This window comes from Cydia strobilella, chromosome 2 (assembly GCF_947568885.1).
Source record: "Cydia strobilella chromosome 2, ilCydStro3.1, whole genome shotgun sequence".
In the NCBI taxonomy this organism is placed as follows: Eukaryota; Metazoa; Arthropoda; class Insecta; order Lepidoptera; family Tortricidae; genus Cydia; species Cydia strobilella.
The window spans coordinates 8,114,390-8,141,267 of record NC_086042.1 but is presented as its reverse complement, the minus strand read 5'-3'; the positions used below and the strand labels follow the sequence as shown (position 1 = coordinate 8,141,267).

Below are 26,878 nucleotides of genomic sequence, written 5' to 3'. Positions count from 1 at the left end.
CAATCTGAGATACGCAGACGATACGACGATAGTGGCATCAAGCGAAGAGGAGATGGCAACCCATCTGAAGAAAATTTAGGTTGAGAGTGCTAGGCTTGGTCTTAAGATTAACCATTCCAAAACGAAAGTAATGGTGATAGACCGAGCCAATCTACTTCCCATCACCGATGCACTCAGGAAATATGAAAAAGTGAGTGACTTTGTGTATCTCGGGTCGCTGATAACCTGTGACGGTGGCTGCGCTGACGAAATACGCCGTAGATCTGGTATGGCCAAAAGTGCTATGGCGAACCTCGACAAGATCTGGAGGAACAGAAGCATTCGTCGTTCAACCAAGGTGCGCTTGACTCGATCTCTGGTATTCTCGATTTTCGTATACGGTGCCGAAACATGGAGTTTGAAAAATCGCGACAGGGCAAAAATCGACGCTTTTGAGATGTGGTGTTGGCGAAGACTCTGACGCATACCCTGGACGGCTATGAGAACCAATAAGTCCAGTCCATCCTAGAGGAGCTGAAAATCACCACACGGCTCTCTACAATATGTCAAGAACGCGCACTCAGCTTTTTTGGACATATCATGCGGTCTAAGAAGCATGACCTAGAAAGGCAGATTATCTTGGGTCGAATAGATAAGATAAGATAAGATATTTTTTTATTGTACAACCGTGTTACAGAGGTGTTATGTGGTGTGATACATGTGAGTTTCAACGGTAACCCAATTCGGGTATACAATGGACACTTAAAACTAAATTAAAACTAAGAAACACTTAACTATTATACACGTACATAGCATAGCTATCAGTACAGGGGACACAGTATCATGAAGAATATAATTCAAAGTGAAGAATATAATTCAGTTAGAAATTTATTAGATGGCAAGCGCGGGCGAGGAAAAGCCCCCACGAGATGGTCTGATGGTGTGAAGGGGGTGGTTGGCGGCAACATGCAGCGCGTGACCCATATGGCTTACGACCGCACACTATGGAGACGGAGCATACATGGTCGCGATCCTCAGCAATGAGGGACCAAGGAAGAAGAAGAAGAAACCGATTTCAGCAATTTTTGTTTTATTTGAAACAAGGTATTTTTAGTGTAATCTTATATAGACATTTCAAGTATAACAAATACCCGCAAATGGGCTTAAATTGCAAATTAAATTAGAAAATGTTTTTTGATAATTGAAAACAAAAGTTTTTAAGATAGAGGTGTGATTATATTTTTCGTGTAATATTTATGATAATGTTATTATTATGTAAAAAAATACTTGGTAAACTTCGGAGATAAGGGTAGGGGGGGGGGGGGGAATGGCAATTCGAGCTCTTTCAAATGATATCCCACTCGACCTAGTAACTACACTAGACTTTGACTTTTTGCCCCCTATTTATATTGGGCATTTTTCATAATTAATAAAAATGAAATAAAAAAATTTACACTTCCAGTGTGTTATGTTTAGCGCTGTTCATAACTATTTCAATTTCAAATCGATAGCTTCAGTAGTTCTCTAGATATTTAGCAATGTGACAGACAGACAGACAGACGGACAGAGTCGCACCATAAGGTACCTTTTGTATCTTTTTGGTACGGAACCCTAAAAACGTACCTATAATGTAATATTTAGTAAAATTCGTAAGTTTGTGAATATTGACCATAGCTATCCCCTTCGTTGGTTTTTTCGATTTTTAGTGATCCGTGCAAATTCTTGTTTTGCCAAACGGAACACTTATTTAATTATAAGAGTTAGGAGCTTCTAAAAATTTGTATGGTACTGTTAGAATAATAAAAAAATCGAAAAAAATATATAACGAAGGGGGAAACATCTAATTTTATAAAAATATTTTTTATAATGTCAATATCCAGAGAGGAAAATGATGGGGACTATGTTCGTATGGACTAAGGAGAACTGGCCCCAATTTCACCACGGTGACAGGTCCGACAATTGTAAAACATCAATGTTGCTGACGTCACAGGGCACATCCATGGGCTACGGTTACCGCTTACCATCATTGTAATATTTAGAAAAACTTTATTATATCGGCAAAAAACAGGTACGTTTATGACGATGATGAGATTTATAAGAATTTTCGGTAATTCTTGACAGGAAATAAGTTCTGTGTCGGAATTATGCGACAATTGTCGTGTTTCTTGTGACGATTGTCATTAGCATCGCAAAATAAGTACTTATTTATTGGCGATATAATGGAGTTTTTTATTATTATTAAAATGTTGGTGGCAAACAAGCACACAGCCCGTTCGATGGTAAGCGGTTACCGCAGCCTATGGAGGCGTGTGACGTCAGTAATAGTTATTTCGACAATTGTCGCACCTGTCACCGTGGTGAAATTGGGGCCTGTTCGTCCCCTTTCCTCAAGCTTTTTATGAACTTTTCCTGTCCGTACGGTTCCTGTCTCTATTCCTGGCGCGATGACTTCATAAATGCACAAATACATTGCAGCAACCTTTTGTTTTGAAATGCACTAACCTACAACTTGCGAAATTTTCTAAGAAAGATCTATTATTTAGATATTAGGTATGGATTGCAATAAGTCCAAACTTGTGCGGAAACATAGGTTGATATTCAAATTGTAGGTACACAATTTTTTAGCAAATCAGTTAGATCGACGAAAACTGTAGTTTGACGGCAAACCAGCGCAATGACCCTACAAGTTCAGACAACCAAAGCCATAGACAGGCGTGGCTCACTTCGCGATTTCGTCGGGTCGCTAGTCGCTACAAGTAGGTACCATGCGGCCCACACCAATTTTGGTGTCTAGCCATAGTATTTGCCGCGCACCGCTACGGAACGGACGCCTGTTCGCGCTTGCGCCACCTAGCGGTCATATCTGTCGTAATAGACGCGTTTTGTTAGAGAGTGAATCTTCTGTACCTAGTTACTATTTATTATTTATTCTGTGCCGTAGATTCTGTTCCAACTGGATTTACTAAACACTTGCTTAGTAGTGTAAGAACACAAATTACCGCATTGAGCCAAACGGCCAGTAATTCCCGCGTTATGAAGTTTTGAGTTCATAAATCGAGTTAACGGCCCTAACGTTGTTGTTTCTCGTAAACGGTACGAATGGACACTAAACCAGTCGCGGGTGACGGGTTATCACAAATTACTCCCTACTAAGAAGTAAACTCGCTACTAACCTAGCCTAACTTGTAACTTAACACTTCTACTTACCTATTTATTGATTTAATTTAACGCTATTGTCTTCGGTTACCGCGATTTTTTTAAATAAATATTATAGGGACATTCTTACACAAATTGGCTAAGTCCCACGGTAAGCTCAAGAAGACTTGTGGTGTAGGTAGGTACTTAGACAACGATATACTTATACAAATACTTAAATACATAGAAAACGTCCATGACTCAGGAACAAATATGGTTTTCATAGCTTTATTTCATAATTTAACGCTGTTTAAAATACCAATTACTAACCATACCAATTTACTTCAGGTAAATATTAAACACTGCTTAAAATATTTAGGACTGTATTAGCCGAGCACTAAGAGCGTTTTCACATTTTCCGATCCGATATCGGTTGAATGTCGGAAGGAAGTAAAATGTAAGATATCTGTGTTTCTCTGTATTTAATAAATCATTAATATCATTATTACTAATAACGATAAATAAACGCAAAAAAGGCTTAATGCCAATGGCACTCTCCTGCAGCTGTTTTTGTCATAGGCGCCTTCCTACATCCGATATCGGAAAGGCGCTTTCGATAAATTCAGCCATGTCGGAGCCCCCCGTCAGCTGTCGAACCCATAATATTTGTTTGTGTGCGTTATGTGTAGGCATAAAGATATTTTTTGTCTGTGTGCGTAACATTTTTATACCTATGTCATAGAGTAACTTATACTAGAGCGGTACTGTCATAGCAAAGATAGATAAACCTCCGTAATAGATGGATACAGTCTAAGGAAAAAACGTGCCTCGAAAATCACGAAAATTTGATTCTCGATCAGAGGGCGCCACTAGTTTTGGCCTACACTCGTATAGAGGGCGTTGACGGTTTCGTTTGTTATTTATAATTTTAACGCATATCAGTGAAAGAACATGGGTCAAAATCATAAAAATAATTAATGCAAATAAAAAAAATCATTTATCCATATTTAAATACATTTTATCGTATTTTTATAAATCTTCATTTTTAGTTTTAAAGTGTGTCGACAGATGGCAGTGAATTTACTGGGGTTACAAAATTTACTATGACAGTACCGCTCTAGTATAAGTTACTCTATGGTCATAGTAAATTTTGTAACCCCAGTAAATTCACTGCCATCTGTCGACACACTTTAAAACTAAAAATAAAAATTTATAAAAATACGATAAAATGTATTTAACCCTTTACCTACGGGGACTTTGAAAACCCAGTCACCGCTCAATACGGGCATGTATTGGCGAGAGTCAGCGGTTTGACATAATTTCACTTACTTGTAACTTTTGAAGTACTACAGCTACGTGCTTGAAATTTCACACACACATTATGTATAATATGTTTTATTAATAGCTAATCACTTGGTGTATTTATATTCACTAATAATTCTTATTTCACGCTTATTATTAATCACTAAGAAATTTAAGAATTTTAAGTTACTGTTAGCGAATTTCTCAAGATTAAGGTTTAAAGTATTAGTTTATTATATATGTAACACAACTAAACACTTAAATGCTGATGATTATTGAAATATTGCAAAAAATCAATCACTTAAAATGTTGCACAGAAACAGATTTCTGCTACTGATGAACAATAGTGATGTGCGCATATCGACACAATTGACGATATTTCTATAAGTACGGGATATAAGCTTAGCAAGTTATGTTTTTAATAAAAAAAAAATACATTCAAATCACCCACACGTCTCACTCCTACAACAAGTCGATGAAATATAAAACAACACTAGATCCGCCATATTGAGTTCAATTATTTGCGCTTCTGCAGTACGGGTGTCAACCCCAGTTGACAGCAAAAATGCGGTAATTTTAAAAATATGTTTATGTCAGAGCCATCTAACGAAATATTATGATATTTTTTTCTTTGCACCTATTATAATCCCAATACATAATATGACCGCTATTACCAAGACACAAGGTCTCGTTTCGATTAAAATAAATATTGAACATGAACCTATCTTCGATCAACTATAGTTGACACCCGTACTGCAGCGGTGTTGCCTTACTGGCAACTCTGGTTGACACCCGTAGGTAAAGGGTTAAATATGGATAAATGATTTTTTTTATTTGCATTAATTATTTTTATGATTTTGTGTTCTTTCACTGATATGCGTTAAAATTGTTAAATAACAAACGAAACCGTCAATGCCATCTATACGACAGTAAGCCAAAGCTAGTAGCGCCCTCTGAACGAGAATCAAATTTTCTTGATTTTCGAGGCACGTATTTTCCTTAGACTGTATACATCTATTACGGAGTTATATCTATCTTTGCCTATGTGTAGGTAGGTATATGTGTAGGTATATGTTTGTAGTAGTGTGCGTGATCGTTGAAAGCGGTGCGGTGTGGTGGGGCGCTACAAAGATGGTGATATTTAAACAGCTGTTAATGACAACAGCAATTTCATATAAAAGTCGAGAAAGGATTTTCTATTGGAAACATTCATTTGCTTTGTATAATTTTTTTTTTATATATATTAAGTTTTTTATGAGAAAAAACTTTAATATATGTGTAATTGCGTAGATTAGGTGCCTGGGTAATGTGTGAAAATCGCGGGAAAGTTTAAGGTAAATGTGTGAGTGAACTTGTGTAAGTATAGGTACTTAGTTTTATTAGTCTTAAAAATATAAGATTAGAGCTAAGAATATTGTAATTCTTGTTCCTTATGAAAAATAAACAGTTTAAGTATCGTTTTAATCAGAATGCAAAGCAATTTAAACGATAAAAAAGCGACTTGTGCTCTGAATTTATTTATACCTACTCTAGCACAGCAACCTTGTCAGTAAAAAAGGGCAACAAATTTAAAAAAAGTAGGCGCGAGGAGTTATGTAGATACCTAGAAAAAAATATTTTACTTTTAGGTTGGGTACCTATATGGTGAGCAGGTGCAATGCGACTGCTAACGATAAGGACGCCCTATCAATATTTTGTGCTTTCTCTGTAACTCGATAGTATTTTTTTCTGATATACCTAAGCAGAATATCGTTTAAGGACCTTGTACAGCACCTATTATCTAATATTCTTTTTATACAATAAAATACCCACTCCCGCTTTCCACACAAGTCCCACAACGGTAATGCGGGTAGACGCGACCGGGCATAAAGGGTAGAGGCCTATTTTAAAAAGGTCTTCCATTTCATTGTAGGTACTTACCTATTATGAATTTCTATTTTGACAAATCAAAATTACCTACATTTGGATAAGTAGGTAACCTGGGTAATTAAATAAACAATAGGTACCTACATTAGACTTATATTGACCGGGATATAGACCGTGATTACCTTATGTATTATTACTAACACTTTTATGGGCTTTGCCTGAAATAAATAAATAAATAATTATTATTATTATTTATGACCCTACATGTACCTACATGTACCTAAGTAGTTTATCAAGGTGATTTTTGGTGAAGGAAAACGAATTTTAGGTAACATTGAGCTTTATCTAAATGTTATTAGATTAAGTAAGTAAGGTAGGTACAAACCTATTACCTCAATAAGTTTGAAAATCTTAAGAACGCTGAAATTATAATGATTATTATACCTTATGTACCTAGTGTTAACTTTAATTTACTAAATAGGTAGGTATTTTCATTTCAATAAGTGACGAAAACTAAAGCTGCAGGACGGAAACTAGCGGAATCACCCGGGTTAACCGATTAAACCTGGAGTTACCACGGTTACGAGTACAATTTGACACTGGGTTAACGGTTTAACCAGTTAACCCCGGGTTAGTGGGATGGTGCAAGTGCTCCTTACTGGTTTAGGTTCATATCTAACCCTTACTTTTCTTCTGGTTACTCGTACCCTTAAACACCTTCCCCTAAATTTAAAGGTAGGTATAGGTAGGTATAGGTACTAAATGTACTTAATATTAATAATTAAATATCCACCTATCTATAGGTATAAATATGCGTAGGTACCTACCTAATAAAATATTACAGCTAGGTACTAGGGGTAGCTTTTCTTCCCTTGAACTAAAACTACTTTTACAGACAAAGTGGAGGACAGAAGCCAGTCGTAGTACCTATTTTCAGGGCCGGATTTAGGGGAGGGCAACCGGGGCAACTGCCCCGGATCTCCACAAGAGGGGCCCCCACAATAAAGAATTAGGAAAGGATAGGAAAAATAATTTGGGGCCAGGAGGCCTCCACTCCTTTGTTTCACCGGGCCTCCATACTAAATCCGGCCCTGCCTATTTTTATAGTCATATCACAAATTGAATATAAATAATATCAACATAATTAGCAGAACACAAAAACACTGCCATCTTGTTAATTCAAGAAACCTGTCCAAGGCACCCACTTCATCATTCCGGGTATCGGAACTGCCAATCTTCCAGTCCATCAATTTGATTTTACTCCGCCCCTCCCCGCGCCTGATTGGTTGTCTGCAAAGATGGCAGCAGCAGAGGCGGGATCGTTGAACAGGATTCGGGGGCGTGGCCCGAGATGTCCGGCCCTTTGCAAATGGCGCCGAATTCCGACCAATAGCGTGACGCGACTGACAATGGCCTTAGGAACTTGAATTTTAAAAAGATGGGTCTCAGATTCTTGGAATGCTTCATTATTTTAATTATTACGTTTTAGTTTAGCATTAGCGTATTTAATTTATTTTTGCTAGTTATTTTACTTACAAATATAAAATTATATATAGGTATGACACTATAACAAGCTAATATGTAGTATTAATATTAAATAAGTAGGTTGTGCCTAATAAATAATAATGGTCTGTGGTTTTCATCATAAAATACTTAATTAATGATTGAAACAGATCTAAACAGGTAAGGTTGCTAATAAATTGTAAACTATGCAAGTAAAATTGTAATATTCCTCCCTATTCAATTTGTTAACTTTTATAATTTTATCCAAGGAAACAATGACATCTACACTTGTTTAGCATAGTTATCTTCGAAACTTACTGGCTTCGAGCTTTCAAAGAACCAAAACTTTCTGACAATACAAAGAAGTTCATAAGAGCTTCGATAGATGTCACCGCTTTGTTAGTCACAACCGCATAAGATGTCGTTACTTATTAATAGATGGCGCAATATGTACAAAGGATTCTAGTTCCATTTCCATTTGGGACTTTGCTTTTGACTTGGATTTCAAGTGTTGACTTTATGTTTTTTAAATTTCTCTGTCGTGTAGATGGTTATTAGGATTTTACCTTATAGGTAAATTAGGTAAACATAAAAACACAGTTATAATAAGTAATACAGATAACTTAAAAAATATATTGATTTGTTTACATTTACGCTGGCATTTACAGTATTTTTAAACTTGTCAAAACCTAGTTTTCGTTTAAAGCGACATCTGCCGCTTCCGTCCGGTATAAAAGTTTACCGCACCGTAAGGGTCCATGTAGGTCCATGTTTGTCACAGGAGCAATTAATGCGTTTAACGCGTGGTAGATGGCGCTAGTAATTTAAAATGCTCAAATTCGTGTTAAATATTCTGTAATATCAATGTTAATACATCTACCGGAATGACAATAATAAGGAATAATAATAATAAAACATACTTATGTAAATAAGTTTAGCCTATATTGGATTGACCATCGATCATTGAGATCAATGCAGTCTCAAGGATTAAAAATAATCGGCCAAGAGCATGTCGGGCCATGCTTAGTGTAGGGTTTCGTAGTTACCATTCTGTCAGAATAAGCCAAACGGGGATATTAGCATCATTCAAGCATAAGGGAGTAGGTATACCTTTTTGCAGCGCTTTGTACGTCTTTTTATTCAGAAAATAAGACCGATCATGTTCGCTATAGCTTTCATCGAAAGTATTTATTAAGCTTTTGTTTCACGATTTTTTTCATGTTTTGGACCCATGGTTCAAAAGTTAGGGGGGCCACATATTTGGGGGGCCACGGCCAAAAAAAAAAACAATTTGTATGGGAGGTACCCTGAACCATTTTTTTTAGGTTTTTATTTTACCATTCTGTCGCAATGCATGATTTATGTATCCATGCCAAATTGCAGCTTTCTAGCACTAACGATCACGGAGCAAAGCCTCGGACAGACAGACATCATGGCGAAACTATAAGGTTTCCAGCTAACTACGAAACCCTAAAAATAGGGTAGGCCTATTATGAGATTTATGAGTCATTTCAATGGGAATCGGAGTTTGCCTTTTATCATTTTTATAATGACCATAATCAAGGTAAGTTCAATTGCAAAACTGTAAGAAGGTAATTAGATCATAATGTTACTTATTTAAAAATGGCATCTACTATATATTTTGCATAGGTACCTTATACCTACCTACTTCGGGTATAATTACAATTGTAGATAGGCTAAAAGTAAAACTATCCCAATAGTTGCCCCCACTCTTTGAAATGTGTACCTAATTATCTGAACAATAGATCTATCTACATAAAAATGATATTTCGCAAGTAGCGAATTAAAAATAAAACATAATTATATATTAGTTGTAGCTTCGCATCCGTGCCTTTCAGAGGTCATAAAACCAAGAAAAAAAAGTTTAGGCGGGAAAGGTTCATGGTAAGGTTATTACTTAACTGTTCTAACTATTTTAAGTAATAGTTTTAGTACGTACTTATGTATACTTAGAAGTATAATAAAAATAATAGATAGACGAATATTTAGTATGGTGATTTTATTTAAATATATCTACTAAATATATTTGTTTTATTTTTTATTTGTTTTCCTCTTAATATGTCTGTATCCCCTATTAAAGCAGGCAGTTAGTTAACGTCCACTCCTTTGCCAACGGTGTGTGAATAAAATGGTATTTTGTACAATTGATTTTGGACCGATTCCAATTAAGGACGAGGAAAGGAGGAAGTACATAGGTTAGGTATATCACGAAAATAATCATTATACCTACACAGTCGAAGTCGCGGGCAGAAGCTATAAAACCAACTAAAACCGGCCAAGTGCAAGTCGGACTCGCGCACGAATGGGCCCGTACCATTACGCTCAAAAACGGCAAAAAAATCACGTTTGTTATATGGGAGCCCCACTTAAATATTTATTTTGTTCTGTTTTTAGTATTTGTTGTTATAGCGGCAATAGAAATACATCATCTGTGAAAATTTCAGCTGCTTGCTAGGGTTCATGAAATACAGCTTGGTGACAGACAGACAGACAGCGGAGTCTTAGTAACTTATAGGGTCCCGTTTTTAGCCTTTTAAGTACGGAACCCTAAAAAACGACTTATGTAGGTACATTTAAGTAAGTGTACTTTACCTAAGAATTTTTTTTTCGCATTTCAAAGTTGGCAACTCCTATAATTGGACGGAATCTGACACATGTTCTCTAAAATATTTAGGGTAGCTAGCTTAAATGATCGGTAGGTATACCTAGTTGCTATATTTTCGGGGAATTTTAAAAATTTCTTAAATCTATTTTGTTGTTTTAGTTCGTAGTTTTAGATAGTAGGTACTCACAATAAGGTACCTACCCAAATAAGTATTAACATATCGCAATCTTTGCATCAACGCTATCCACCTACACATAAATGTGCTATCTTACAAAAAGGTACGCTACATACCTATCGCTGTAAAGATTTATCTCTCCAATTTGTTTCCCTAGTCCTTAACTCCAACCAGCACAGGTTATAATCGCTTGGTTCTCCGAATACGTCAACGTCACGAAGCTGGGGAGGGTGCAGGGTGGTTTGCTCTATCGATCGGCGGCCATTTTTAGCGACGCATGCGTAGTCCACGATCTGCATTCTGGGTCCCTTAATCTAATCCAAATTATAATTCTTAAATCAAATTTACAGCGCATCGCGCTCGCACACACGCAGTTTCGTATTAGCGGAAGTGAGTACGCACGAGCTAATACAATTTAAATGGAATTCAAGAACATCAAGATTATATTTAGGCATTGGCCTTTCAAGTTGCCTTCAATTCATATCCAGTTCTAGAGATGGCGTTAATTTCATGCAATTTATTTTACAATGGGATATTTATCCCCGGCTATCTACGATGGATGACATTGGATGAGCGTCCATTGTATGCGGAGCACAATGCAATAAAGAATATAAAATATAGGTACTTACCTACGTTACCTTCAGTGTCGGCTTATCATTGTCAGGTAGGTATTAGTTCGGTCTCTAGCACTATTATATAATCTGTGTCTCTAGTAGGTACTTCCATACTTTATGTAGGTACAGCGAGTCAGTGACTTCCAAACACAGCGAATTATTAATATGTACTTAGGTAGGTAGGTATGTATGAACTACCTCAGTAATTTTATTTTAGTTTGTAACGGAATTAACCAATAATTGCCTAACTACCTATACCTAATATGTCTAGGTTTATATTAAGTATCTACCTACGTAAGCAGTCAATAAATGTAATACATATCTACAACTTATTCCAGGTACTTAGGTAAATGCCCGATTAGAAATATTTTTAATGCATGTGAAGTGCCTTTAAATTCGAAACATTTAGGTATTATTAGAAAGTGACGATTCTCGTCCAAAATGTCCTTCCTGCCTATTCAAGCAAGAGGTCTCCAAATTAACTATAAATCAGCGAGCATATACCTAAATACTTACTTATTGACGCATTTCATTATCATAAAATTCATAAATAAATTATCACGTAGACAGATAAAAGCTTTCCAGCTATTATGGATTTAAGTAATAAATTGATTGAACTCAAAGTATTGGTTTGTACTTACCTAATTATCTTTGTTAACTCTTTGTACAGTGAGTTGCGAGTGCATGGTGAAATTATGAATGGAATTCATTCATAATTTCTCCATGCACTTTTGCGGCTGATGGTACCAGGTAGGTAGTAAAGTAAGTCATTAAGAATTAGGTACGTATCATGTCTATATAATTAATAAATTTCATTCTCTGTATTGCAGATTTGAAGTAGGTAATTAAACCGTTTTAAGTTTATAATCTTATCTCTAAGGAATACCAAAAATAAAAATGACGTGTAACAAATCACATGTTCAGACGACAGTATTTTTTAGGTTGATTTTTTTTCGATTACATGAATTAAGAGCTTTAAAAGAGCACCTTTTATAAACAATAACTTACCTCACAATAAAATACGTTAAGAAATTTATTAAAATTACTTAATAAATAATATAGGTGTACATTGCAATTTTATAAACTTTTAACAAGTTTTCTAATATTAAAATACAATTAATTAGGTAGAAAACGCTATCTAGTGTTGTGGTGATACGAAATAAGCGGCCGTAGGCGTAGCGCGTAGCGACGGCAGCGTAGAGCGCGGCGCCGTCGGGTGCGGTAATTCTATTTCATTTCAACTAATATGTATCTTAACTTAAATATCTACATTTGATTTATTACTGACTTAAATATGTGTGTTAAATACATAAGTAGGTTTGTACCTATTTTGTTAATAACTACTAGATAGTAAAACTGCCATTCTGGAAAAAAAACATAACGCCGAAGGATTTTTTAAAGTTTTAACAACATGATGGTTTGTATTGGACCTACTGTTTTGAATTCCCTGCCTAATACTAGCCATAGGAAAATCTTATTCCAAGATAAAATAAACTCATCCCCGAGCCTTCAGAGTCAAAATTTAGATTTTACAGTAATCCGCATTTAAATCAGCACCGAAACTGTGGATAAATATTAAATGGACCCTTTGGGTCACAATAACTTGTAAGAAGCATTTTAAATGAAAAAACTCATATATTATGTAAACCATGCATAAAAGCTAACAAAATCGTAGTCTGAACTACTTTCGTTAATATCTACACTATTAAGATTTACCTACTTGTCGTTTTTTTAGAGTATCTTGCCAGAAACTATTGCTTATCTGCAGGTAAGAAAGGGCCGGAGGGTCGGTTTTACGCGCGTTATGAATAACGCCATAACACCGCACTGCCAGGCACCGCGCGGCCCTCCCGAGGGATGACATTTTGTTACGCATAAAATTACTTTAGGTACACGGATATGGGGTACATATGAACTAAGAAACGTTTTTGCATCTATAGACTCAAATACATTTCTCGCACAGATGGCGCTACCACCAATTAACACCTTTGGCCTATTCACGGCTAGATGGCGTTGACGGTTTCGTTTGTTATTTAACAATTTTAACACACATCAGTGAAAGAACATGGGTCAAAATCATATAAAAATAATAAATACAAATAAAAAAAACATTTATATATATATATATATATATGTATACATTTTTTGATGATGGCAGTAAATTTACTGTGACTACAAAATTTACTATGAACTGTCATAGTACTGACCTACCCCACTAATATCCTATATATTTATTCTCTTTGCCTATACCTAATCTTAACGTCTAGAAGATTATGAAAAAATACTTGTGGAGAAGATTGTGTTGAGCTCACTCCTGATATTAGAGGTACGTAGGCTACTAAAATAAATAGGCATTTTTGATATAATTTAGACATTTTCCATACTGTCTCTAGGCAAGGTCTGTAGATCCATACATTTTCAAGATGTGGATCTTTTTTTTTTTCAGTTAGGTAGTTACGTGCCAAATATCGTAACTTTTTTGTTATAGTTTGATATTTTCATTGACTTACGCCAGCTTTGGTTCCGTTGTTATTCAAAACATAGTGTAGGATTAAGAATAATCTTTATACAAAAATAGGTTTCCGAGTTCGTTCTCAATAGGTAAGTACCTACCCCAGGCTTTCGCTTGCGTACCTACTTTCCAACTTCGTCCGTCCAAGTTCCTATTGTACTTAGGTGGATATAAATATAGTGCGTGCTGCGCCAGCGCCGAGGGATATTTTTACAACGAGGGCGACGAACGCCACACACCCGTGCTACAGTTAGGGACTTCGTATTATTAATGAATGTGAGGAAAAAATGGACCCGTTAATGCAAAAATTGCAGGAGTCTTAATTTTGTAATTTCGTTATGGTCAAAAATAACTACAGAGATGAGAGGTACTTTAGGCTGCCTTTCTACTGAGGCGGAAGTGAGCGGATAGGCCAAGCAATAAGAAGGTATAGAGGGAAATGCAAGGAACACAATTTTTAACTTCGTAGCTTTGTTTGGACTAGTTAGGAGATGAACATATCAAAAGTCCCCGGCCGTAACCCTGGTGCTGGGGGGGAGAGGGGGGTTTGAACGTTCCATTTTTAGGTTTTTCGATTATATCTCGGAAACTATGCGTCTGAGCGACTTGGCCACTTATACAAAATGAAAAGAAATTTAATTTGTTACAAGTTTTATTCAGTCAAGTTTTTCGATATCTTGCATAGTTTTTGAGATATCCGCTCTTGAAGGTTTATTTAGGGCTCTCATTTTTATCTTGATTATCTACATCAGTAAAGCTGCTAGGCCGGGTTTGGTAACGTTTTCGTATAAATCGGGGGTGCTGAATTCATTTATGGTATCAACATTGACACCATTCCTAAGTAAAAACAGTCAAGGACATAAATATATATACATTCCCAAAATATGTGTACCTTAGACAATGAAGTCGTGTTCACATATTTTTGAGCCATTTGTCTGGATCGATATTTTTGCCTTCGACTGTAATCAGTGGAGCAGAGACGAGATGAGGTAATTGAGATAATTTGCGCTTGCAGACTTGGCAGAACTTGCGCTTTAGGAGGAGGTAGGTAGACTAGGTAGGTATACCTATATTTGACTCCACGTATTTAATTCTTTACGTATCTTACCAAGCATAAAATACGTACAAACCGTGCACCTAAGAGAATACAAAGCCTTCCGGCGTCACGTGCAGTAATAAAAGTGTGCTATCAGAGGGAGAGACTTTTCTTACATTTTCCTTGGCCTTTACGTGCCCGCCGGGAGGGGACGTGACGTCTCGCTAAATTCTGATTATTTCAAAAGATAGGAGCCTCGTTATACTTTTGTTTGCATATTTTCTAGGAAAGTAAGATAACGAAAAATTTTATGGAAAGCTCTATTGCAGTTTGTAGTATTTTATAACTATAGGTACCCGATGTGGCTACTCACTTCCAAATGATAGATAGACAAATGTGGCGTTCCATGCATAAAGGGCCTTTATGCTCCAAGTGCATAAGTACCCTTCTCTGATCTGATCTCTAAAAGCCACAAATACTTGTACCTAGTTCCTATTGACCTTATTAGTTATCTACTTCTATCTAAATATTTAATTATCAAAAATAAACTATGGTTTGAAATGCTTAAACTTACTTAATTTGTACTTTTACAAGTAAATAATGGAGTTAAAACTCTAACAGGTACTAAGGTTAATATGAAGATTTGTACACCCCAGGCCAAAAGTATGGAAACAACGTTGTTTTCTTTAATATCTCATGTTTCTATCTTTGTTGTATATATTTGTAAACTAAGACTTACATTAGGCAAACCCAAAAGATTTAAAATACACGCTTAATATCAAAACATCCTAAAATATTGTCAAAAAGCTAAAAAATAAAGTAGGAAAAAGTGACATAATTATACCTACCCTTTAATTACATGACAAAATATTGAATTGGCAACTATCACAGCCAGAGTACTCGTAATTTACTTTTAAAATGTTCTATTATTATTTTTACCAAATTGTCAATAAGTAGTATAAAATCCATCGCTTTAAAGATCACATTTTTCTATTGAAATACAAGCTTGTTTCCATACTTTTGGCCTGGGGTGTATATGTAATAAACTCTAAATAACTTGGGTAGGTAGGTACATATATAAGAGTACTCGGATACATATCTATAACATAAGGAGCGTCATTAAATTCCTCATCCGAAAACTTCGTTAAGTCAGAGATTTCAAAGTTAGTTGAAATTCAAATCGCTTACCCTTTTACGAGACTCGGCGGTGGGTCGGCAATGTCGGCATGGCGAGATAATTAAAATCTTACATCAATGACATTAATGCTGATGCTCAGAATCTGCTTAATGAGGTAGCGGCGCTTTGACCCACCCTTCATTCTCGTTATGGGTCGGGCACACGGGCGATCTCATGAAAATGGGATTATTTTGTTAATGCGAGATTAATCTATAGTGATAATTCCTACCTAAATGAGGGACTTAAAAATATTATCCTTAAATATCTGGGGGCACGGTAGTGCCTCCGCCAAGACGAGCCAAGCGAAGCGCAAGAGCACTTTATACCTACCTTTTCTCGAAGCGCTTCGTCGTTTTTTTGAACCCTCATAACTTTGGTTTGGATTACACCAGATAAACAAAATTCTCGGGATATGATGTCAATAGAGGACTTATTAAACGTAAAAAGTTCGATAGCATAGCTCTTATTCTTTAGATTTTATTGATATCTTAAAAAACTTGAACTTGTAGAGCCAAGCTTCTAACTCTACAAGCCCTAACTTCGCAACCTACACCACAAAATTACGAGTATGTGGCTTGGCCGTTTCGCTATCGTCACATGGGCGTAAGGTGAAAAATTACTATATTTCGTTATTACAAGAACAATTGTACCTACTTATAATAAGTAATTAACAGTGAATATATTTTTCACCTTACGCCCATGTGACGATAGCGAAACGTGGCGAAACGGCCAAGCCACATAATTTTGACTAAGGTGTAGAGTTTGTGAAGTTAGGGCTTGTAGAGTTAGAAGCTTGGCTCTACATGAGATCTGATATCTTTTTTACAGTGCGAGCCTTATGGTTTTATCTCGGCAACATTTTACGTGAAAATGTTTTTGGCGTGATCAGTATTTTCAGCATACCTACCGGACAAGTTTAATTAACATGCCAGTATAGATCATGTACACCTAGAATCAATAAGAGTCGGTCCAAAATAAATCTGCATTGCGTTTGTAATAACAAAGTGTGGCAATGTCATCATTGATTTTATAATGACACTTCTTACCTACTTTGTTCTATTTAAATCGGTGCAAAGTTAGCTTAGACGGACGGACTCTATGTAGTTCTTTACCTTAAAGTTACTTCATAGGCACTTTAGCATAGATAACAACATGAAAATGACTAGGAGAAGTTTTTAGTTTTCAGTAACAGAAATGGTTTAAATTGCCACTAAGCCACTATAGGTAACCAAGTGAGCAATAAGTTACAGGGACTGCTGTTTCAAACTTCCCATCATAATAAAGTGTTCAAAGTCGTTGAATTTATTTTCGACTAAAGCTGGCAATAAACGAGAATCCTCGTATATCATTAAAAACCATTTAATAGCTTTTTAAATATCTCTATTTGTAGCAGATTAAACGTAGCGAAAAGAAATCGGAACTCAATGACGTCCATAAAATTTGATATAAGATGTATTAAGATTAAATTATATCTACTTATTGGAGCATACGAAGGGTAACTTTGCGACTTTTGATATATTATAGACAATTTATTGTTTAAATAAAGTATTAGGGGGGAAACTTGAGAGAAATTGTAAGGTATAGGTATACGATCATACTTAGCTTGAAGGTAAGTCTATATTTATTTTATAATTTGAGCGTCTTTCAAGCAGGTGTGACTAAATGATTCTCAGAATTTTTAAATAGCTATTGGAAAACGCGTTTATTGAGTTTTTGTTGTAAGGTACTTACAGAACAATCCATTCTTAACATTCGACTTAACATTACAACTCTGGCAACTTTAAATCAATATTTATACTGCTGTTCTTCTACATATGAACTAACGACCACAGCAAAGTATAGATTACCTGCAAGAGGGTTTATATTTTAGACACTATAAAATAGGTAGCAACAAGGTAAGTAGCTACAATTTAGGTTAATTTTTTTTTAGCTATGTACTTTCGATAATTCAAGTTGAATTGACATTTATTAATGTGAAAAGGTATCCCAAGCCATACTTACAAACAAAGTAAATGGCGAGCGAAATAATATCGCTAACATTAAAGCAGACAGGCCCTCCTGCAGCGACCGCGCCGAAAAACAGCACCAGCTCCTGACCGGCGAGGAGGAGCGCGAATACCGCCCAGAGAACGATCGCCATTATGTGCACTTCTAGCGCTGTTCTTATCCACTGCAAAACAACTCTATATATGCTACTGACGAGGAAAGTGTTCAGGGGCCTAGCCAAGATGACAATTGTATTTCAACAAACGCCAAACGAAGATGTGTATCGGGATGACAGATGCTACGAAAAGTCACGTGACATTTTCGTACATTATTTAAGCTTCGATTAGCGTTTCTTATCAACGATTGTCATCGTGGCTAGGTCCCCAGGAATCCTGAAGCAACGCTACAATACAGTTTAATTTATCTGTGTACATGGCAGGGCAGTTCCTAATGAGTTTTAAGACTTTGAAGAAGCATTGAATTAAATTAATTTAAGTATAAAAATATGTCTTAAAGCGTATAATACCCTTCGCATATTGTACAATAACCTGTTCCGGGCGATGGTGGGGCTTCCTCGATACTGCAGCGCGTCAGGCATGTTTGCCGACGCGCACACTGATGACTTTTATGCGCTCATGCGCAATAAAGTCGCGTCGCTCATCAGACGGGTTAGGGGAAGCCCCAACAGCCTCCTGCAGGTCGTGGCCGGGAGGCAGGACAGCGCCTTGCTCGGCAGGTTCAACGAGCTGCATGCTCCGATTGTGCGTGAGCCTCGGTAAACCGCGCGCCACGGCTCTGTTATGCAGGGCTTTTAACCTTTGTTATTGTTATTAAGTAATACTCACTCATTTTAGTTGTAGTATCTTAGTTTTTTAGTATTTAGTATTAATAATTTTAGTTTTAATTTTTAATTAAGAACTTACTAACAATGCTATGGACCTATGAGTTGTCTGAAAATGAACGCATTTCATTTTATTTTATTTTATTTATTATTTAATCCATACTCAGTTAATATACTTAAGTATGAGTAAGGTATTAGGGGAGAGTGGGGGGTATAAGAGACGAGAAGACTAGGTAAAATGTTGCACAGAATTTAGATTTAAATTGTTTTTTCTGGATAAAAACCTCATTGTTTACTTACCACGATGATTCCTGCAACGAAAAAGACATCGGAACCGATGTAAAGTAACGACATGATGAAAAAACACCATCTTAAATAGTTCAGAGACAACGTGCCCTGGTCGGCAGCTTTAGTCAGGTATAGGTCGCATGATGGCGTGACGCTCATTCCTATTCCGTGCAACGCTGAAACCTATGGGACAATGGTTGTATGAGCATCCTTACTTGCTGCGTACGTTAGATACAGAATATACCTACTCATAAGAAGTTTTCTTATTCGATTGATTTGTCAATTAGGCGACAACTATATGTATTAGTGATCGCATCTTTCAACTTAGCCTTCATCGTGTAACCGGTCTTCTGGTGTACATACTCCACCACTTCAGCAGCCGTGGCAGTGTGATGCAAGCGTGACACATAGTACAGCCGAGCGCCTTATTCGTATTTTATACAATGTATGGCGGCCGCCGTCATCGTCGAGCGTACACGCTTGGAGCGTACGTTCCGTAGCCCAGGAGTACGTATGTTATGACTCATAATGATAAGAATGAATCTGAATGTAGGTGCTTTATGTTTCATTCAATACGTTACGGGGTTGAAAAATGGTAATCCAAATAATATTGATTACACTCAGACAGACTCTTGGCTAAGCAATCAGCTACCTTCTAGTTGAAACTTTTAATTTATCCATTGATCTATTATTAAATGAATTTAGCAGACTAAATAATAATAAATATGTATTCATACCAAGCTATAAACACTAATGAAATAACAAGCAGTCTTTAAGTTCTTGATGCAGCAACACCGATTGGTTCTAGGAAGAAATTTGAATAACCCCATATTAATTTGATCACGTGCATCGACTATTTATGTACCTAATAGGTGTACTTTTAATTTATTTTATATTGACATATGGTGACTTCTATTATTTTGTGACAAATTGTGACAGCATTTAACCACAGAATAGATATTCCCTCTGTTCTATGGCACAGATTGAGTCAAAGATTAGTATAATATTGGATTGAGTTCAATTTTAAGCTTTTCGGCAAGAGTGGCAAGTAATGGCACTTGCGCACTTGGAACCCGTGTCGTGCATGAGACACTTGCTCAGGTTAGGTACGCAATGTGCAGGTAAAAGAATTTGTAATTTTGCTAGTTCGGGTCTTCAACTACGATGCGATATTTAATTGGTATTGGGGGGTGTTCCCCCCCAATACCAACTATTTGCCCCCACCCCCCATGTAACGCGACGTAACGTTTTCGTGTGTGTCCCTCCCCCCCCACACCTAAAAGTTACGTAACACCCAAGTGACTATTTTTACCTAAAAGTCACAATTATGTTCAGCCAAGTATAAAATTGAAGAAATGACGAGCGAGCGTGTATGAAGAAAGTCATGAAAGAGAAGGAAGCGAAAGAGGTATGCCAGGATCGTAGCAAGTGGAAATCCGCGTGGTCTCTGCCTACCCCACCGGGAAATAGGCGTGATGAATGTAAAAGTAAAAATATGACGTATTATTTTAAAACATTTATTAATAAAAACACTAACATCGTCATCATCATCATCAACAACATAACTAAACGTATACGTATAAAAATGCACACTGTAAATTAAGAAGTAATAAGAAGTTTTTTTAAATATCTGTGCAAAGTGATCTTCATAACGAAGCACTAGGAGCCAATATGTCTTTCTTTGCATGCTGGATCAAAAATCATAAAGATGGTGGTTAAGATTTAATTAAGTTCATTTTCCAACGTCCTGGTCCCTTGGTTCCCACGTCGATTTCTTGAAGTACAAATCATGCTTGGGATTGTATTTTTTTGCTGTAGGCATTAACCACCATTAGAAAGTAGGTCCACACTGAAAATTTAAAAAATATTTAGAAATTGTTAATACCTGAAAATGTTTGCGATCCACTGGCAGCAGTCACGTAGGGCATTCATGAAACTGGACGATTGGACTCCAGGGGCCTGAGACCCAGAGGCCATGGGGCCCTGGCTCTTCGTCCGTATGAAAACAAACATTTGTCTAATATTTTTTGTACGAGTACTGCGTTGAGAACCATTTGCAGGGAGTTCTTTCTGTATATAGGATTGTATCACTAAGAAAAAGTAAATCCACACTGAAAAATAAAATACTTGAGATTTTTATAAACGTTATACAGGTGACTAATGAATTATAAGAAGAATTAATAAGAAAGTTATAATAAGTGTCACGAGAAATGGACAAATAATGGTAAGAGAAAATTATTAAAAATTCTGGTAAGACTAATTGCTAGGAATAATATACCTACATTTTTAGGCTGTTTAGTCTTTTGTACTCGAATTACTAGTCTTAATTTTATTTGTAGGTAAAAACATAAATTAAATTATTAAAAACAGCAAGGAGTAGATTTAACTTACATCCTAGGTCGACAAATGTTAAAACTAGCTGACAAAGGGCGACGCCTTTTCCCCGAATGGCGCAGACTATGACATACATTATTCCGTAGACACTTGAGAGAACCAAGGCTATGAGTCCACTGATGATAAAAGCTTTGGCCACTCGACGCGTAGGATTCTGAAAAAACAACAAGTATATAGTTTAAAAAAAATATACCTGTTGATAACTACATATTCATCGCAAATTTCTGGATCTATAAGTATTTTGTATTTAGTGACCATAGTTAATTGCTAATTAATACTGCGTGCGTCTGCGACTTGTGTTGTCATATGATATATTTTCACAAAATAGGTAACAGGGGCCCACTCCTAATACTCTTTACTATCATGATTATCATGATAAAGCCCAAAACAAAACCAACAAGATTTTTTTTGACCATAGGTAGAATGTAATAAATATATAATATTTAAATAGATTTTGGGACGATTTTGACTTCGTCTTAGATAAATAATAATGTGTGGGTTGTGAATGCCTGAAATAAATCATTATTAATTTAATTTAATTTTAAATAATAAATATAACGGCCTCCTAGCCTAGTCGGTAACTTAGTGATCCTGCCTATTTCGAGCAAGGAGGTCCCGGGTTCGAATCTTGGTAAGGCCATGATTTGTATGTTTAAATATTTGTTTTTCATGTTTAAAAGTATTTATATCATCAGGCGACAACTAAACTCACTAATTGCAAAAAAAAAACCTTGTTTTATTACTAAGTAGTAAACGGTCTACTATGGCTCTGAACCTAATAAAATAATTATATATATAGGGAAGAAATTAAATGATCAGCCGTTTTTAAAACTGATCTGCAAAAAATAGCCATTAAATCATACAGACAAATCAAGACAGCATACAAAAATTTGGCTGGCAATAAATAAAAATCAAACTACAACTTTTGTTCAGCATATAATTCACAAACGGTCAACATTATAACCAATATTGATCTGCTTCTGTTATAATTTATCCGCTTAATAAATAGTTGAGCTGCAAAATTATTATTTTGCAGCTCAACTATTTATCAGTCAGCAAGAATAAAAAATTGGTTAGCATTAGAAACATGTCTCTAAGCAGTTTAATTGAGACGTATGCATATTAAAGGAATGGTAATCTGATACAATAAAGTGGCCGGGTTACGTTTGATTTGAAAAATCAAAGCCGGAGCGAAATCAGTTCACGTGACACGAACAGCCAATCGTGTGCGTGCATTTCATTCGATAATTACTTGTTTCACACCAACTGCTATCAGAAAAGTGGGTTAGGTTAGGTTAGATTAGAACTGCGACCTTTCCAGAAACCAACTGTTACTAGAAAACAAAGTTAGTGGGCAGTAAGTTTTTTGGAGTACAAAATGAAAGGGAAGTAATCAAATGATGGCCAATATTTTTTTTGTTGAAAAAATCAGCTGATTAGCAACGGGGGCAGGTTAGGTTGGCTAGATATTTGCTGATCGACTGATTTTGCAGCTAACCAATTTTTGCGGATCATGTAAATTGTAATCCAAAATGAAATAATCCGCTTACCCGCTGATTGCTTAACAAAATTTGATTGATGGTGGATCGCTTGCAAATAATTAATTTGCCGACCAAATCGATTTAGAGCTCCTCAGTATGACATTAATTGCGATTTGTTTTAGAAATACTTGCTAACCTTAAGTTGCTGACCAAGTATACATTTTGGCTGACCAAATGTATATTTTTGTTCATCAAAATAGGAATATGTATATTTTGCAGATCGATAAAATGGCAGCCTATATAATATACATATAATAATATTTTCGTCTAGTATAACCCACAACACAAGCCTTATTGAGCTTACTGTGGGACTAGGTCGTATGTAAAATTTTCCAATAATATTTATTTGACATTAACTTACCCGATAAATCCTCACCAGAAGTAACATACTTGTGATCAAAAAGGCAACGTCAGAAATCAGCACGATCCATCCCAGTCCCTTAATAATTTGGTTAGTTACTCCTTCTGCATCCTGACTTTGCGTCAGACAAGAAATCCCTAAATCAGCGTTCACGCCAAATCCGAAGCTAATCTGAAAAATATGTTTTAATATCGGTATACTCTTGCATGTACTCTTAGGTAGAAAATTTTAGGTAAATTTGAATTTTAATAATTTCAGAGTACTCCACATTTATTTTACTTCAGCCCGCAAATAAGATTAAAGTAAGCGTACTACGCTAGCAACACCTCAGCGGTGCACACCTACTCGTACATCGCCGTGAGCTACAGGCTAAGTTTTAGGGGCCATTTTATAAGCCTGTGACCAGGAATGCAAGCAGAAGTCTTTTTCTGATAAACATAGATATACCTACTTAAACGTCCGTGTCATTGGAAACGTACAATCGCGGACATTCCCGGTGAACCACCTTAAGAGCAAAAATCGTTTAAACGTCGTGCTCGTGCAGTCGGTCAGGCGATATTATAAAAGTGATGACCAATAGCATGGCACTTAAAAATGTGGAAGTTGAAAAAAAAAGGTTAGCCCAGGTAAAGTTTATAGTCGCGAATTGTCTTCGTGACGGCCGGCATTTGCAAACTAAGATAAGAAATCCAAAATGCATCATAATTATCTTTATGGGAAGGCGAAGCTCAGCAACAACTAATAAACTGTCTACCTACCTACTACCTATTGTTTGTCTCATCATTAAAGTCATTATCTATTTTTACCCTTTTCATTATAAGGACAAATAATACTATATGAATCGTAATTGGTTATCTCTATGGGAGGCGGAGTTTAGCCTGCTCGTAAGGATCAAGGTAAAAAAAATCTGAAGTGGTTCACCGGCAATGTCCCCGATTGTACTTCCTCTTGTCTCACAACCTACATAAACTTATAAACGACCCACTGGTATGGTCCTTACCACGTTATTGATGTTGACGTCCACGACATCCATCCGACTGGCCCCGGAGAGCACGCACGACACACGCACCGCATACGAATGCCGGATCATTAGCCATGATAACAGTGGATTGGAAACCTGCAACAAACACGCATATGTAAATGGATATATTTTCTGTGGTTTCTTAATTTTAAGAAGACTAATAAGAGTGACTTATTTTAAGAAAACACTTGCCAGTAACTTAACGTCAGAGATAAAAGACATATTACAGGCTAGCTTACACCGGGCCCAATATAGAGCGGCTTGACGAGCATTGGTGAAAAGTGTCTACAGTCGTCACGTCCCTCAGTCATGAGGATACGACAAAGATGAAAACAATACAAAATAAGCTCTTGGCCTGGAAAATTCATTATTGTTTCTACATTTTTAAAGTACGCCAAATGGTGTGTTTGTGTGACGATTGAAGAAAACTGAAAAATTAAGGAAGACCAATATACTAACAAGGGCAAGTACAGCGATAATAGCTGTAGCTGTCCTTAAACTTGGAATGCATACGCAACATGTTTCGATATCTGGCCAATATTTAAAAGGCATACTAAGTGCAAACGAATTATATAATACTACACATTCTAGTTGTTTGACTGACAGAACGTGTCAAGTTCCATAGACAATAGCATTGATAGATTAAAGCAAAGAGTAAAGTAAGTATATATGTAGGTTCATGTGATGTTGAATAAAAATGTTATATGTACTCATTTGAAAGCGCTACCTCTGACTTTATCCTGAAACTATATATGTGTGATTGTGTGCGTGCACAACTACATATGCATCCATACGTGTAATTTTTTGTCCTATTTATTTATTGTTATTCAGAGCCCACAGTGTCAAGTTCCATAGACAATAGCATTGATAGATTAAATCAAAGAGTAAAGTAAGTATATATGTAGGTTCATGTGATGTTGAATAAAAATGTTATATGTCTATGTCTAAAGAGAGCCCTCTTGAGCATTTTATGGGAACTCATTTGAAAGCGCTACCTCTGACTTTATCCTGAAACTATATATGTGTGATTGTGTGCGTGCACAACTACATATGCATCCATACGTGTAATTTTTTGTCCTATTTATTTATTGTTATTCAGAGCCCACAGTGTCCCACTGCTGCTGGGCAAAGGCCTCCCCCCTCTTTTTCCACTCGTCTCTGTTTAGTGCTATATCTGGCCAGCCTCTCAAAAAGGAGTCCAAGTTATCCCGCCATCGCCGACTTTTCGTCCTACATAATACTATTAGGACTACTTCGTCAGTTTACAAGTAAATGTTTGGTTTGGTTTCTTGTAACAAAAATCTTATATTGGTTACAAGAAATCAAACAAAAAAATTACTTGTAAACCTCCCAAGTAGACCTAATATTATGTAGAGGTTAAGGTTTAACAATAATGAAATAAAATAACCTATTAGTAAAATATGTAAAATATGTAAGTATGTCTATTGCTTTCAATTATACACGATAGTATTAAAGTAGGTGTAAGTACTTGCAGCTTCTGATTTTCTTTGGAATTGTTTTTCTTTTTAGCCTTGTTTATCTTTGTGTACAAAGCTGCATCAGCCTCGTCTTCTGTGACTTGTATCTCAGTCTGACCTAGAACTCTTTCGTGTTCGCATAAAGGACTTGCCAGGTTCTCAACTCCTTCTTTGACGTTAGGTAAAGTGTCCAGGATCATACACATTAGGAGAATTTCAGTTCGCTTCAAATATTCTTTAAAATTTACACTTGAGTAATGAACTAATGATGTAATTTGGGTCTTTCTGGTAGCTGATGAATTTCAGGCAAAGGTTGTATGTCTTGTCTACGTACGTACGTATAGCTCACCATGTTATGTATTCATGCCTTAAAATTATAACCATTTGTAGTGACACCTAGTGATGTAGTTTGCATAATCGGAAGTCAACTTTACGCAAAAGTAGGTTGTCTGGAATAAAATAACAGAAATGGCTACCATCTTTTCTAACTTTAACTATATTTCTAGTGTCCCCCACCCCTGGATTATAGCTTGGAGTTTGGATTAGGCTCTATGATAATACTGATAATTTGATCTAGGGCATCAAGAAATTCAGCAATGAGAGCTACCGTTTTTGTGCTCACCAGTTGGCGCCACTGGAGATGTATGTCCAGAAAAACAGATCTCAAAATTCTTCTATGCTTATTTTTCTAAAATCAATACCTTCTTATATACACAAAGGTACGTCTAAATGTGCCATTTTTTCAACCTGTTTAATTTTGCATATATTTTAGTTGGCACTTTTTTAAACCACTAACATTTATTGAGCTATATTTATTGTTTACCATGATTAATCAAAGATGGACAAAGATTTACTACAATTATGACCAAGGAGTGAAAATTCCCGATAAAAAAGCTTGAAACCCCCAAACCTCTATGCATTTGACATTTTGAAAGACCTCAATTTACACTAGCGCCCCCATTTACACTAGCGAAATTAAACGCGGTAGCCCTCATTTGAAAATATGTGTCTGTCTGCTTCTGTTTTTAACTTTTTTTTAAAGG

The 26,878-nt window shown here is 36.2% G+C and overlaps 2 protein-coding genes across 2 annotated transcripts in view; one reads left to right on the top strand and one right to left on the bottom strand.

Moving 5' to 3' along the window:
• The window catches only part of LOC134750398 (homeobox protein abdominal-B), a 130,760-nt gene that overhangs the window by 9,376 nt on the left and 94,506 nt on the right, over positions 1 to 26,878 (top strand). The window lies entirely within an intron of this gene.
• On the bottom strand, positions 20,802 to 24,946 carry LOC134755425 (uncharacterized). The gene is made up of 5 exons (XM_063691977.1): positions 24,817 to 24,946; positions 24,337 to 24,453; positions 23,337 to 23,507; positions 21,432 to 21,588; positions 20,802 to 20,889 (listed from the first exon to the last, which is right to left on the bottom strand). The coding sequence occupies exons 1-5, from the start codon at positions 24,907 to 24,909 to the stop codon at positions 20,828 to 20,830; spliced, it is 600 nt and encodes a 199-aa protein (XP_063548047.1). The 5' UTR covers positions 24,910 to 24,946; the 3' UTR covers positions 20,802 to 20,827.